The sequence below is a fragment of the Chaetura pelagica genome, unplaced genomic scaffold (genome assembly GCF_000747805.2).
Source record: "Chaetura pelagica isolate M959 unplaced genomic scaffold, ChaPel_1.0 scaffold634, whole genome shotgun sequence".
In the NCBI taxonomy this organism is placed as follows: Eukaryota; Metazoa; Chordata; class Aves; order Apodiformes; family Apodidae; genus Chaetura; species Chaetura pelagica.
The window spans coordinates 1-16,111 of NW_009953085.1; the positions used below are offsets into that span (position 1 = coordinate 1).

Sequence of the window (16,111 nt, forward strand, 5' to 3'; positions counted from 1 at the left end):
GGCGTTGACTTTCCCCTTGGTGGCGAAGGGTTTCTCTGACGAAACCTTGGAGAAAGCCGCGAAGTCCGAGGGATATTGCAGTCGGATCCTGCGAGCCCAAGGCACCCGGAGGGAAGGGTATAATGAATTTAGTCTCAGGGTGGAGGGCGATCCAGAATTTTACAAGCCTGGAAACAGTTACCGGGGTAAGTTGGCCACCCTCTACTTCCGATGCTAACGATAATGGTCAGGACAAGTGTCTCTGAAACTGTAACGTGTCTCTGCCTGTCATCTCTGTGTCCCTTTTGGCGTGTGTCTGTGACTGCGCGGGTTAAGGCAGGGTAATATACTCCCACGCATTACTTCACTGGGGATGCTTTCCTGACAAGTGAGAGGGAGTTGGATTTCACAGGATCCCTTTACTCCCGAACATTAACTCCGTATTAAGAGTGATTTCCTTTCTTCTTTGAATCCTCTCTGTCAGCTCAGTGCTAGCACAAGATCACAAGTTGATGTGATACAAAGCACACGCTCCCCCTGTTTACCTACTTCTATAGGATTTCTTCCTATCCCTTTAAATATGATAGTGAATAGGAGAAGCTTGAACATTCAGCAGGCAGAAGAGGAAACTCGGACCTAATTATTCCTGCCCTGAAATATGAATGTTAATATGAGTTAGCATATGGGCAAACATTGATGCAGCAGGCTCCTAACTTCCCACATTTTCCACTTCTGTTTATCCCTCCCCTCTTTATTTTTTTTCCCCCAGGGGAAATGAACAGATGGTTCAAACAGGAAAGAGGCAGAGACGGTGCTAATGACCACTGTAAATAAGAGATGGAGGCATTTGGTCTCCACTGAACGTTTCACTTACAATTCTTGAAATTAACTTCCAAAGCACATCTCAGTGTCTTTTTCTAATTAACAGGCAAAGGCAGGTTTTGGTCACTTTTCCTGCCTCACCATATAATGCCTTTGGAAACGAACCTTCTTGGAGTATACTGTTAACTTTGTATTCTAAAAGCAGTTAGAAAGTAATTTGCACCTTTGTAGGTACCATTACTAATGTACTTGATAGGAATCACTTTGGAAAACAAATTTTGACAGTTTAAGTGTTTCTCCCGACCTTCCTTAGATTCCGTGTGAATAGTAATGCCTTCCTATTGCCTGAACATGGGAATCTTGGTATAGGCAGGGAGAGAAGAGTGTGCGCATAGCATAACCATTATGTTCTCTTAAAGGCTGAAAAATACAGCTGCAGCAGTGATTAACCTGTTTTGAACACCAGCCTGTAGCTTTGTATGATCTTTGTTTATTTTTTTCTTAATAATTACCTTATTTTAACGTGGTGTGAGGAAATGCACATTTCCCACAAATGGGATAACTGTTCCAGACATTAGGATTAGTTCCTTAAGTCTGCAAGATTTTGTGTTGCATGTCAGTTTGATACATCTACTAAGCAAGTTAAAGATAAGTCTTAATTCCTTTGATATTGACAAAATAATTGTTCTTTAAAAGTTTTCGAATTTATTTCTATGAAAGCATTATTGGATATTTTCAGTCATCTACCAAAGAAGTTTCTGTTGCATGGCAATGTAGGGGGAAAGAAACTCTCAGATTAATTAGGAGAACTAATTTTATGGAGATATTAGGAGTGCAATTAATAAAATCACATCAGTGTATTGCAGCTTTGTGGAAATGAGAAAATTACAGCTAATAGTAAAACATTAAAATGCAGATCAAAGTATGTGCCCAAGTTTTTGGTATTTAAGACTTAAGTATTCAGATGGCACATAAGCTTTTGAGATAGTTCTATAAGGATACTTTCTGAATGGTTGGGAAAACATAAGTAAATGTTACTGTAGCGTATACATTATCTATGGCAATAGTTAAAAATAACAGCATTACAGAAAGTTTCAAGAGCATATTTTCAGAAGAAATACTGCAATACAGATGGAACTTTATTACTGTTTTATGCAAAGGGTTAGAAAATCCAACTAATGATAAAAATAAATGCAGGATTATGGCAGGTCTTTTTATCTGTAAATTATTAGGTGTAAAACACTGAAGATTTCCACAGCCTCTATTGTGTTGGAGCCAAATGTGCCTGTTTCCCTGGCCCCTGTTTGATTTAATGCAATCTGGATCCTTGGCACATTCCCTAGCAGGCTCCTGGAAGGAACTACTGTTTATGCAAGGTGGATAACACAGGAATTGACTGCACATACAATGCCATACTCCACCAAAATGATGATATAGTGACATCAATTTATGTTCATGACTGTCTCAATCATTGGTTGACCTGCCACCCACGTAAGACTTTCTAGCTGCAATGACTGAAGGAAATAGCACAGCACTCTTGCAGTGTGGGAATCAGAAGACCACAGTTCACAGCTGCCATTTGTCTTTCTGAAAATTTTTACAGCTTTCCTGCAGTTATTCACCTTTAGATCAACCAGGATCTGTTTGCCCTAATGGGAAATCCTGGGTGGATCTGTGTATATGGAAGTCTTGATTTTCCATCTTTCTGGAGTTGTGAGCACTGAATAACCTCTTTGAATGAGTGTGCGCCTATTCTGGTCTGCAAATATGGCAGCAGTAAGGAAAGGCAGTTTTCTTCTGTTTCAGAAAACTAGAAATGAGGTAACAGCAGGGTTTGAGGAGCCATCTTCCTTCCCTCTCTAATATCTAAAAAAGCAACAATGTATGTGGGCTTTTTGATGTCCCACATGGGATGTGACATAACTTATCTCCAACATCTGCTCTGGGACTAGATGTTATAGCCTGCAACATCTGCCTGGTTTTACAGGCCACAATACTGTTGCCCCTTCCCTTGTGGAGCAGGCAGCCAAATGCATGTGGTGCACAGGTCTTCCCATAGTATCAGATTTGTGGGCACACTATCCTAGGATTCAAGTCCTCTACTACTAACTGGTAGTTAACTTACACCTTAATAAAGCTGCTTTTGCTTCCACTGAAGGTCAAAGTTTCCATTGCATTTGCAAGGCATAAACAAGCCTTAAGTTTGGGTGGTGTGATGGAGTAATGATCTTTGAGAGTACTCAGTCCTAGCTTTATTGATCTGTAGAGTTAGGTTGATGATTGCATGAGATTTCCATGAGAAATGGAGTAAGTTTCATCTGTTATTTTAAAAACATAAATGAAATTGCTTCTCAAAGAAGGCAGTAGTAGGTACATTTCACATGCTAACATGCAATAGGTGTAGTTTTCTCCATAATTTTCTGATATTTTTTATTCTGATGATGAAAATGAGGATTTTACTAGTATAGTCCTCAGAGATTCTTTCTATGTGGATGCTGTTTTTCTTTTTAACAGAATTTCTACTTGCAGGTCTGTTCACCAGCTCAGTTTTCAAGGACTAACTCAGTTAATGTTACACACTGCTTTGCATTAGTTTGGGGACCTCTAAGTAATGTTGGATCTTTTTCTTTCAATATCTTCCTTCCCCCTCAGCATGCAAACACTCTTTTCTATACTTTACATATAAACAGTCATTCTGTAAATATTTTAGTGATTCTCATGTTTCACAAATTATGGATAAAAGTAAATATGGAAAGTGTATTTGTTGGTACTTGTGCAATGTACAACACAGGATATGCTGTAGTGTAGGATGGGTTAAGTCAGATTTCTTGTCTTAAAGCAAAGGAGCAATTTCTTTGATCCCCCCACCTTTAGCTGTGGACACAGGGGAAAGAGGAGTGTGTTGAAGGTGTGTACCAAAGTGCAACTAGTAAAGCAGTTAGAGATTCGCCAGAGGGGATGGAAATGGACAAAAGAAACTCTGATATGTAATCTTCCTTTTAAAGTGAAATTCTTAACTTTAAGGCTTACACGGAGATTTAACTGATCTTTACAGGAAGTTCATATTGTTCAGTGACCGTTGATTAACACGAACACAGTGTGAGCAACGCTCAGCTGTTCTTTCAGATGGCAGAGCTTAGCCCAAGGAGAACTCTTGAGCCTTACGCAAGGAGGGGCTGCTATCTCTTGTGAAAACCAGATGTAGTCTGACAGCTTCCCACTGCTGCTTGTGCAATGCAAGCCTCCTTCTGCTGTGCTGAAATGAGCAGCCCAGAGTCCATGACAAGACTCTGTGCTTAGCAGTGCTTCACTGCGCTGCAGTGTTTCCTGATTGTGCCAGATAATTCAGAGAACTGATAGAAATCTTTTTCAGCATAGCTGTTAGTGTTCATTCTGGCCTAGCTCAGAGGTAACCAGAGCACAGCTTTTTCTTGGTATCCTTAAACTGGGGTTGCATGGACACGTAAGTCCCATATGAGTCAAATCTGCTCTCGTGGGTCATCACCTTCTGAAAGCCTGACTTGTATCTGAGTGTCCCCACCACTGAGGATTGGACCCAGCTGAACTCTTAGTTTGGGTTTTTTTGTTTTGTTTTACTTTTCAGCTGGATGTGTTCCCTAGTTCAGCTGGCAGCACAGCTGTGTGGATGTGGCTGCTAGATGAGCAGTGCGGGTGGGGAGGGCAGCACCACTTGTGTTGTGGGAAGCATAGATTTATTCTGCCTTAAAATGACTGTGCAATCACAGCATGAGCATGGCCAACTCCAGGAATTCAAAAACTATGAGTCAGGCTTGGAATTATCTTCCTCTTTGTTTTGTTGGTGGTTTTGTAGCATTTCAAATGTCCTGTATTTTATAGGTAGGTGTTTTGTTTAGAATCTTGAAAACTGTTTGTTTTGATCTGTAAATTTGCAAGGAAAAAAACTGTTGAACCAATTCAAAGCTGGATTCTTTGTTTGCTTGCAGAAATACTTAAGTATTTCTGGTGTAACCTTTTACTCATAGTGATTCAGACTTTTGAATTACATATATTATATGGAAAAATTGTTGCATGTAAAAGACCTTCATAGCAATTAGTTTCTAAGAAACAGTGTTCAAGCAAGTGTAATGTGTTAATCCTTGTTCAGTTCAGCAGTGTTGCTGTTCTCAGGTACTGCAGCTGAGAGGCCGGCTCTGAATTTTTGTTTAGATAGAACTGCCTAAGTTTACAAAATAGGGCTAATAATGCTAATTATTGTGCAGTAAATGGATTAACGAATTGGAGTAATATTTAGAAACATAATCAGAAAGTTTAATGCTATTATGCTACTACTCAATTCCTAAATATAAAATGTGAAAGTTTGTTCCTCTCAAAAAATGATTAGGTTTATCCTCATAGTAAGTTTCCATGCAATGACAGTGTACTGAAAATCTTCAGCTGGGGGGAACTGCTGTTATGCCCATCTCTAGATTTATACAGGTGCTTGCAGGTGTACAGTTCTAAACCTTGCATTCTAACCTTTTGTGTATCCCTCCAATCCTTTTCTGACTTATATTCAGAAAAGTTGTGTCTTTGTACAAAGACCATGGCTTTTCGACCTAAATACAGCTGCATAATACCAGAAATCCTCAAATACCATATTTTTATTGTTCCACTATTGAATTCCTAGATCAAAAAGTTTTCTGTATGTTCCAAGTGAACTCTGGACATATTCTGAAATCCATCTATTTTAAGGGCAATTGCTTATTTTTAGTGAGGGGTTTCAACCCCTCATGGCCTGTTGGTGTGAGGAGGGGTGTCTTATGAATACTCTTCTGTTGGCAGTTGCAGTTTGCTCATTAAAACTCTGGGGGCTCTTCAGTTTTTATTGTGCCAGTCCAGAGGTTCAGAGTATAACTAACAGTGTACTACAAGCAACAGGTTCTACATTATGTGTAAAGTAAAAGCTATTTAAAGGTACTAGAAGTCCAATTTTCAGTCTCTTTTTCCTTTAATTAAAAAAATAATTTTCCCAAAAAATTTTACCTCCGTTTCACAAAAGGGTTCTTATAAGGTGTTGAAAAGGATTCAGTAATTTTAAAACTCCTCCAAAAGTCATTCCTCAAAGCTGTGCCTCATCCCATCTTTCTGATAGTGTTCAAAAGAGCCTCAGCTGACATAACTCAAGGTGGTGCTTAGGTACTGATGATGGCAAATAGAAAAATCATCCAGAGATATCTTTCACTAGCAGAAAATGAGGGATGTTATGTTGATGCTGAGCATGGTAAAATCAGATTAGTCGGTTTGCCATTATTTGTTCCCTGCTTGTGCATCCAGTGACCTCTTCCTGGTCCAGACTGGTTTGTGAAGTGTTTTGCTGGTGTGTAGGATGCTTGGGCAATCAGAGCTGGCAGCACAATTTCTAGAGGTCAGCTTTAGCCATAAATTTAACTTCATGTCCTGTGTATCCTGTTCTGCCCTCAGGATAAGGGAAAGGATAGTTTTAGAGCAACCATCTCCCTGAGCTGAAGTACAGAGTTGAGCATAGCTGAGTTGGAACAAGCAAGATGGTGATCTTGCTTTACAGTTAAAGAAACTTGCTGTGTACTAAAGTGTCTAGATCCTTATCTATGCTCAGAGCAGGACAAAAGCTAAAGCCAAATATTCAGGAGGTGTTCCCTCACATGTGAAAAAAGAAAAAAAAAAAGAAAAAAAGAAAGGCAGAACAGAACATGAAAACCCCCCCCAAAAAAAAACCCAGGTAAGTGTCCTTGCCCTAAAACTAAAAGTAACAAAACAACCCTCCTGGACATCTGAACAGATTAGCAGTCTACTTTAAAAACAAAAAGGGGTGGGGAGGGGGAGATATGTGGAAAAAAATAAATAGCTGAGGTATTTCACATCATGCCAGTGGTTTTCAGTTTATGTGGAAACTTGGACTGAACATTTCTGTATTGTGGCTGGCTCTGCTCCATGTTTTCAAAGCTCTAGCTTTTGTTAATACCAACTTAAATCACACACCTGTCAAGTTAAACTGTGCAATGATACTCAAATGGCTGATGTCACAATTAATATTACGTTTTCATTATTTCTGTTTGCTTTATTTCAGTGACACTTTCTGCTGCCACTCCTGCTTACTTCCGAGGATTCACATTGATTGCTCTCAAGGAAGGAAAAGAAGGTGACAAAGAAGACGACCATGCAGGAAATTTTCAGGTGAGAGAACTTTCCTTGACCTGTACCTCTAGGAGTTTTCCTTACTGTATGCTTGACTCAAAAGGACCTGTTGTTCACACAGCAGAATGCAGACTAGGCTTAAGGAAGCATGCATGTTTGTGGATGTTAACAGTAGAACAATACAGCATATTTTATGTTCCAGACAACCTCCTCAAGAGGTCAAAACTTTTGTACCTTCATTTTGGCTCCCCTTCCTTCATTCTTGAGCATGAGTTATATGCACTAGAGCCTAGGACACCTTAATTTGTTATACAAAGTGAATGTAAAACTTGTTTTATTAATTTTGCTTTTGGCTTTTCATTGCCTAGATATTTTTGTCCATTCAGATGTAGATTATGCCCCTGAGAAGTGTGTTTGCAGCAGCTGTAGTGTCGGCTTCATCAGTCAAAAATAAGATTCTGCCATTTTATTGATGCTCAATAGTACTCAAACATTCCTGAGATGAAATGTTGTTTGTCATTATTTTTAATGATTAGAATCCAAAGTGATGATTCACAAAACAGTATTTCTAGCTATTTCAAGATCACATTGCATGAAAAGAGTTCTGGAAATTGAGAATACACATCATATTTATGAAAGCAGGTAGAAATTCTGTAGGTTTGTCAATTTTCAGATGAGGAATTGCTCATTATTTGACTTTCCAAACTTAGAAATATAGTTGAAATGTGTTGCTTATATGGGTAATAATATTGATACTAATTTTAATACTGATTTATAGATTTCACTCTCAAAGAAGCATTTCTATATTTTCAAGGGGAGTACTCAAAAGTTCTAATTTTGGTAATCTAAGGAAACAAAAGTCAACTTAATCGTAGTTTATCTTCACGTAGCATCTTCTGCTTTTTGTATATAGTAAATATGTTGTGCAGACATATTTGCCCTGTTTTCGTATTGAGTTTGCCTAGAGGCCTTTTTCTGGTTTTCACACATTTTGTACAAAGCGAGAACATACTTGATGTTGGAATAACTGCATTATCCTTAAAATTAAACAATTCCCTAATATTTTATATTATTTGGGAGAAATATTGTTATTGGTGCTTGTTGTTTGTTTTGTCTGTTTTTTGGGTGGCTTTTTTGTTTCTCTTTTGTGTTTTCTTAATAACCTAGAATTAAGACATCAGCTACTATTAAGAAGTTGAAGTGGTGGTGCTTAATCTGTTTTAGAAGAAACTTGTCACCATTTCTTTCTGTATTTCAGTTGTTAAAATCCCTATAGCTGTAGCTAATGGGAAAAACTTGGCCTGAGTTTTGCATTCATGGCCAGGCGTACATCTAAGTCATACAGTATTGTGAAACTCACTAAGCTTTGCTGAAGTACAGAGGAATTTTGAAGTCACCAGAGTGAGATGCAAATGGAATTTCCACGAAGATCAAAAAAAAGCCCAATGCGTATGAATTGTAATTTGAAATAATGATTCTTCTAACTGGAAGAAGAGTTTCTAATTTTATGTATACCTAAATTTTTATATCTGTGGCACAAACAGTACTCATTGTGCTCATCCTGCATGAGCACAAATAAATGAGGTTCATTCAGATACTGCTTGCCAGTTCTGTCTGTGTTGATAAAGATTCAGGGTTCTTATTTAAATGTCCAACCAATGCTTACAGTTCTAAATACTGATCTCTCTGCTGTCCTGGCTGGGTGCTGGTAACTGGAGGAGAAAAAAGCTTAGTTCAAAGGTTTGCACTGTGTTTTTATTATAATGTGAAGATCCTAATGGTGTCTAAACAGCTGTGCAGAGTAACAAAAACACCTGTGTATACAATAACTTTCTGCCACTCGTGTATTCACTGTGCTTAGATGGAGGACATATCTAGTGGAACAGAACTCAGTGAAAATTCCTTAATAGCAAAAATAAACTGAACTAGACTTTTGAACTACTGTAGAGAGGCATGTGCTAGAGTAGTAAAGTGTTAAATAAGGACTAACATCCCAGTGACTGATGTGGACATGGTACACTCAGGCTGGAAAAATATTGTTTTCAGTGGTCACAATCATGCAGCAACAGGTTGCCATGAGTTTGCTGTGCAGGGGATTTGCTCTGTCTTCTGCAACCTCCTCATGGCTCATTCACTCTTGTCTGACTGTGCAAGTCACTGGATATGGTCAGTCTTTGTTACTCGTTAAACTGAAGGGTCTTGATCCTAAAAATAGCAAGCTGTTAAAATTCTTTTTTTTGGACAGGTTTGTTGGTTTTTTTTCTGGACTTTTTTGAGTTATCTTTGTACTTGCTGTGGAGTAGAGACCTTCAGAGAAGTGTACTGTGGATGCCATCCTTCTAAATCTGTTTTCCTTTGAGAAAATTATGACTTAAATCTGATTTTACTGTTGTTGGTTTATTTAATGCAGTGAAACTTCTTTTTCTTTATCCTCGTATTACACCCAAGGCACAATTTGGCTTTAAAAGAAACAAAGCACATTGACTCCCCCAAACACACAAACAGATGTTAAATAGCTGAATTAAATATGGTTGGGGAATTCGAGTTGCCAAATTCAATCACAGAAGTTTGGGGATATAATAATATGGCTGTTATTTATGCCACTGGTAATTGTACAATTCTGAGGGGAGGAGGGGGAGTACAGTGCAGCACTCTGAAAGCTTTGGGTATCATGTCCCATTGGCCTATTTACACAAGCCATTCCCAACTGTTGTCATGCAAACTGCTGATCTTTCTCTTTTGTAATGGTTAGTAACTCTGCAACTTGTTTGAAGGTAAATTATACTCGAGGGCAACAGCCAAGCACTGGTTGATGATAGAACAGTAGCTATACAGGCCATTTTAATCAACATTTATATGCAATGTAATACATTTAATCTGGTAAATAATGCAGAATAATAGAGATTTAGTGCTGAACCTCCTCTCATCTCTCTTCCTCATTTTTTGGGGAGAATAGGAACATTCTTGGTAGACGTTTTCTGAATCTGCTTTGAAGAAGTGTTCAACAGCAATAATTTTTTCTTTCCAATTGGTGTGTTCAAACACTTTTAGATGTTTTATACAAAAATTAAGAGAAGCTTTATAGAGCTTTTACTACTGTCTAAACTGAATCTTCGTTACTGGTGGTTAAATTGCTCTTTTATCAGTTTTTCTTCCTAAATTAAGAATTTTCTTGATACATTGAGATTGCTATTCCGAAACCTCCCTTATTCTCTCTCAAATCCCACACACTCTCTGACTGTTTCTAATTAAAATTTTCATATTGTCATTGTAGGGCATATTTTTTCAATTTTGCCACTTCTGCACTTGAGCTGAGACTGTAGTCTTATTTATATTACACAGAATATTTAATCTGGATCCTTAGCATAAAATAATACAGAATGTAGATATAATAATCCTTTGAGGTATCATAATTGCTTCTCTTGTCTTCATGCTGAATCTTCTCAGTGTATGCAACTTGTCTTTATTGCTGGAGCATCCCAATATTGTACATGAGGTCCACAATAAAAGTCCTAAGTCTTTTTCTGCATGTACTGCTGCCTACATCATGGTTCTTCATTTTTTGTCTCTGTATTTAATTCCTTTAAAGTATAGAGCTTTGTATTTGTCTTACTGAATTTCATCTTTACTGCATCTTCATTTTATCAAGAAAGTTCTGACCTAAAATCCTGTCCTTCGAGGTGCTCACCTTTCCTCCAAAAATTGGTGCTGTTTGGACTTTAATAAATACATTATTGACAGTAAATATAAAATACTGTGTGCAAGTGTTACCTGCTTTGCTTATGTACAGTGGTAAACTGAGTCATAGAGACTCAAAATTAGACACAGTGTCATTTTGACAAATCAGTTCTTAGATTCTTGTCTACTATTTTTGTGATAGTGTTAATTGCATTTGTCATAGTAGTGTTCCTGGAAGTGTCCTTTCAACTTTCTTTGCTCCAGAGTGAATAAAATTCTTAGTTTGTCACTTGAGTTTAATGACCCACCAGTGCAAAACCAAAGCAAAGGTTTCAATTAAATTATGGTATTTAGAAAAGCAAGAATATGTGCTGAAGAAGAAAACATTGAAGGAAACTTGGAGTAGTAGTGAGATAAGTCAGGTAAGTTTATTTAAGTCCTTTAGTTAAGACCTCCTTCTCTAGGTTTACCCTGAAACAATAGCCCCAAACATTGCCTTTGTTTTCAAAGACATGCTGACTGGTGACCATTTCTTTTGGTGGTATTTAGCTACCTGGGCTTCACAGAGCTTTTAGAGTAAAGGTATTTTTACAAGCTCTTACAAGCAGGTCCTCAGTTGTTTTGTTCCAGCATTTTATAGGAATCTTACATCTTTTTAAGCAGTTGATACACTGCATTTCAAAGAAGCAGTCTTAAAAGGCCTTTAGCCATGTCTCATGATTTATTAGCTCTTTGTAAGCAAAGTTTGTATATTTAAAAAAAAAAAAAAAGACTGCAATTTTTTTATTAAGCTGTTTATATTAAAAATAAAACTCTGGTTATGCAATCTTGATGTTGCACTCAACTTGGATGTGGTTTTTTTAACTTTATATTCCAAATGGCTTATTCTGAGATGCATGAAATGCTGTGAAATGTTTAAGTGTTCAGAACTTTCAGGTTTTTTGCTCTTAAGTGCGTTCTATACATTCCCTTTCCCAGCATCTTATCACTGAAACTGAGTCTACTCATCTCACTGCTTTAGAAGCACGTGGAAGTAATGCATTTTTACTCTTGGATGTGAAATGTTCAATCACCAATAGTTTGCAAATCAGGGGGGGATAAATTTTCAGTTTGTTGTGAACCCACATAGTTTAGGTTTCTTAGTAAAGCTTCTTCACACTAGTGAATGAAAACAATATTCCTATCTAATTAAAAATTCAGGCTTCATCCTGGCTCAAACCAGGAAAAAATGTTTCACGGTTTTAAAGAAGGAGGGATGAGACATTACAAGTAGGAAACATAAGCCTCAAGTGACATGTGATGGGGGAAGGAATGGACACTGTTTGTGCCTTTTAACATAGCAATTTTGTGGCCATGACATATATACCTACTTTACATTTATCAAACAGAAAAGAATACAAAGCTGTGTACTTCTGTTTCAAAGAGACAGGTGCTGTACCCCCTAAAAGAAGGTTAATGCAGTTGCATCCAAACCCCTACATGAAAATTCTTCCTAAGTATTGACCAGCAGTTCTGCTATCAGCAGGAGATAAATCAATATGAAATAGCTGTACACAGTCATTAAATTCGTGGTCCAAAGCTATAATTATGGGAGTATGTTATATAAGAAAGAATCAGAACATGTCAGATACGTGGTTTGAAGACTGAGAAGGCAGAAATGAAATCTGAGTCTGTAGGATTTAAGTCTCCTTGTCTTTTGCATTTGCAAGAGTATTTCTGAATTTTCTTTCTATAAGAATCATTGTCTATATTATTCTCAACAGAAAATAAAGTTTTAAAATGGCAAAACAAGCTCTAATTTATCTAGGGTAAAATTTATTGTCCTTGATTATTAAAACTGTAACACTTTTTTTTCCTAGAGTATCATAATTTCCATATTGTGATACTCAGGGAATAAATATTAGCTTAAAAAAAAAGAGAGAGAAAAGGAAGAAAAGTAGGTGCCACAGCCAGTTCTAGCACTGACTGAAAAGTATGCACACTTTCAATGAGATTAAATAAAACAAATTGTTGACACACTGCACAAACTTTAACCATTTATTGGCAAGGTTGTAATTTAAAATTGTCTTAAGACATAGTTTTGTCTTCCTTCAGATAGTAAAAGATAATTTAAAATAACAGTGATGAGCACAAGGAACTTGGTACCTTTGTGATATTAATTATTTGCTACTGAAGAGGCTGTAGAAAAAGCAAACTGTTTCAACCACACAGGGTTTTTTGCATCCTTCCTTTGCATTTATTTTGTTGGTTTTGGCTTGTTTTTTTAATTAGGCAAAAAAAAAGAAATTGTAACATTTTACCAGTTTTTGCATATACTAAATGTTGGTTTGCTGTACTTTGGGAACTCTCTCAACTGAATGCATACATAGTTGCCATGTCTTTTAGAATTGGTTACTGAAACCATAAAATCACAAAGTAAAAATCAGAAAATAAATGTCTGAATACTGCTTTGTTGTGTATTTTATTATAGTGGATCTCTGAAGTTCTAGCTAACACACATTTAGGAAGAGGAAATAAGAATCAAATTGTAGTTGCTCACAGTGTAACTTAGTTCACTGCTGAATGAAAATGGGTTTCAGTTTCTCAGCCTAGGCTCTCGCTTCTGATGACAACTTACATCAACTCTGTGAGTTTTCATGTAGCTGCCTGATTTACCATCTAATAGGAAATGAGCTAAGAGGCTTCCTGTGAAAGCCCTCTGGGATTTGTGTGGCCCAGACTCTTCCACCAGAGATGCAGGGAGGTCGAGAGGCAGCAGGTGCAGGCTGAAACACGGCAGGCAAGGGCCAGCTATAAGGAAGAACTTTTGCTCTATGGGGACAGTCAGGCAGTGGCAGAGATTGCACAGACAACACTGTGCAGTGTCCACTCTTCAGAGTTTTGAAGACTTGCTTGGTTACAAGTATTTGTATTTCTAGTATTGTATTCTTGTAACTGGAGTTCTGAGCAGATGCAAACACAAACAGTGCTACTCAGTCTCCAATATGTACATAGCCCAGTACAGTTATGCTCGCTGTGTAATGAGGTGTACAAGCATTCTTTTACATGGGAATTTAAATCAATCTGAACAAGTTCATTACCATTGATTTCATATTGAAAAACTTGCCTATATGTACCTTTGTGCTAAATATTCACACCCTGAGCACTCAAACCAGAGACCTCTTTCCCCTAGCCCCCATTTGATAGGGCTGGCTCATGCTGATAGGAGGTAGGCTGTGTAACCCTGACTTCCTCTCAGCCAGCTTAATTTAAAAAATGGAGTCCCTTTTGTTAGGGTGTTCTTGATATGTAACTATTATCACTTCCAAAATTTGAAATTCTTTATTTTATTTATTTAGCTTTAGTTCCTTCTCTGCTTTTTTTTTTTTTTCTTCACTCTTTTTCCTGTATCTCTGATGACTGTAGAAAAGATCATCTAGCTTCTGGCCCTGTGGTTCTTAGTCCTCTTTCTTTGTTTAATCTAACCTTACTTATTCCCTTTATATCTGGTATTTTTTTCTGATTGCCTGCTGCAGAATTGCACTTTCTTAGAATCACCTGAGATGATGATTGTGTCACAGCAAGAATTTATGTTTTTTTGAAGGGATTATGCCTAAACAAACATCTTATTTGTTAATGTTTCAAGTTCTCCTTTAAAATGCAGAACAAAACAATCCTCCCGTTCCCCCCTTGCAAAAAAAAGGCAAAAAATCCACCACAAAAAACCAACACACAAGCAAAAAAAAACACACCCTAAAAAGCCGAAAACCAGGAATCATGCCTCTTGAGATATGTTAGCGAAAACTCCAGACTCCTTTTCAGATCCAGGGTTTATTAGAGTCAGATTATCTCAAGTCTAAATTCTGCCTCCCTTAAAGTCTGCCAAGGCGTGCAGCCTACCTATGCAGGGTCAGACCATGTCATGGTAAAATAGCAGAACTGCCTAATGAAATCTCCTGTTAAAAAAGAATATTTTGTTCCATGGATTAGCATGAAAATGCAAGACTCTCTGGTTCTAAGAGGCTCCAAGAGAGGCCCATTAGAGAATTGTTTCCTAGAATTTGGCATGATTGACTCCACTCCATGAGAAGAAGTAAAGAGAGGAAATGATGCTGGAAGCACTGCCCCTTTCTGCCTTGAAGACTCTGGTCTGCTTTTCAGGCACACCAGCATTGAGTCCCCTTTTGGGACTTGGGACCATTTGACACCTTACGAGGGCTCTGTGCAGGTTTTGCAATTATTTCATTCAGAGCCAAAGTCTGATTCTGGGAGTACAGATCCCACTAACTCTCTTTTGTGAATCAGTAGAAGCTCTATGTTCCTCCCTGGGCAATGTTTTAGAAGACATGTCCACCTCAGTGACTCTAAAGGAATATATTTCAAATACATCTTTTCTCCGACCCATGTAATCTACCTAACTCATTGTTATTCCAGTGTCAGATAGTCTTTCTTCATATGGCAACTCACCGGGGCCAGAAATTTTAGTAAAGACGTTTAACCCTCTGGCAACAGCGAGAAGCTCTGCAGTCATCATAGGGGAGCTGTCATGGATTGTAACTCTAGACGTATGTAGACTCTGGGTTCATTGAAATGTCTACTCAAAATCTCATTTTTTTCTTTTTTAATGTTGCCATCAGGTTTTCCTTCCTAAATCTCCCTTTTGGTTTCCTATTTATTTACCAGCTTCATCTAAGGTACTAATCAATTATTCTAGATTATTTGTGTCGCTACTGAGAAAGATCAGCACTCTTACCTCATTAGCTTCTATTATCCTTCTTTAATGCCCTAGGAATTACCTCTGATCTAGTTATTTGCCATTCTGAAGCATCAGAAAACCTTCCATGTGTCAACTCCAATCAGTGGGACCCTAGAGCAAGTGTCTGTTCTTTGCACTTCCACTTTACATCAGGTTACAAAGCTTTTATTAGGTATTCTGTACTGGTCTGGACTTCTTCAGCTATCGCTGCCTGTAATCCTAACTATGATGGCTATAGATCTGGACAATCATGTTGCCCTGGTAATGACACAGGGCTTCAAAAGGAAGGGTTATTCTGGGGAAATGTGCTTATTCTGCTAGCTCTCTCCAAATGAGCACTGCCTGCTACCCAACTGCAGACTATAGAAGCACAGCATTGGAACTATTCTTGAAAATCTTTTCTCTGCATGTGCTTTCTTTTCCCTTCAAGTGGTTTGGAGTGGGGGAGGAAGGGTGAAAGGTGTGGGCTGAGGGTGATGATAAAGGCTGAAGCTCAACTTGACAATTTCTCTAAGCTATGCAGACTTTTCTACTACTTTAAGGAAGTCCTGCGGTCAGTCCTCTGGACTTTTGAGGAAGGTGCACACATATACCAGTAGAAAGTCTCCCAGTTAAACTAAAATGGACTTCTTTCTTCTTTTTTTTATTATTATTATTTTATATTCTTTTTCTTCCCTCAGTGTCTTCAGAGAGGTTCAGGTGACTTAGAAATGGCTCTTTGAAATTGAGGAATTTACCTACCCTACTCACACATGAATGGCT

General features: G+C 37.8%; 1 protein-coding gene across 1 annotated transcript in view; it reads left to right on the forward strand.

The window, feature by feature from the left end:
- Positions 1 to 13: 13 nt before the first annotated feature.
- The window catches only part of SPON1 (spondin 1, extracellular matrix protein), a gene marked incomplete at its 5' end in the record, with an annotated part of 194,340 nt that continues 178,242 nt past the window's right edge, over positions 14 to 16,111 (forward strand). The window contains 2 exon segments of the mRNA XM_009996985.1: positions 14 to 185; positions 6,869 to 6,975. Coding sequence (XP_009995287.1) covers positions 14 to 185; positions 6,869 to 6,975 — 279 coding nt within the window.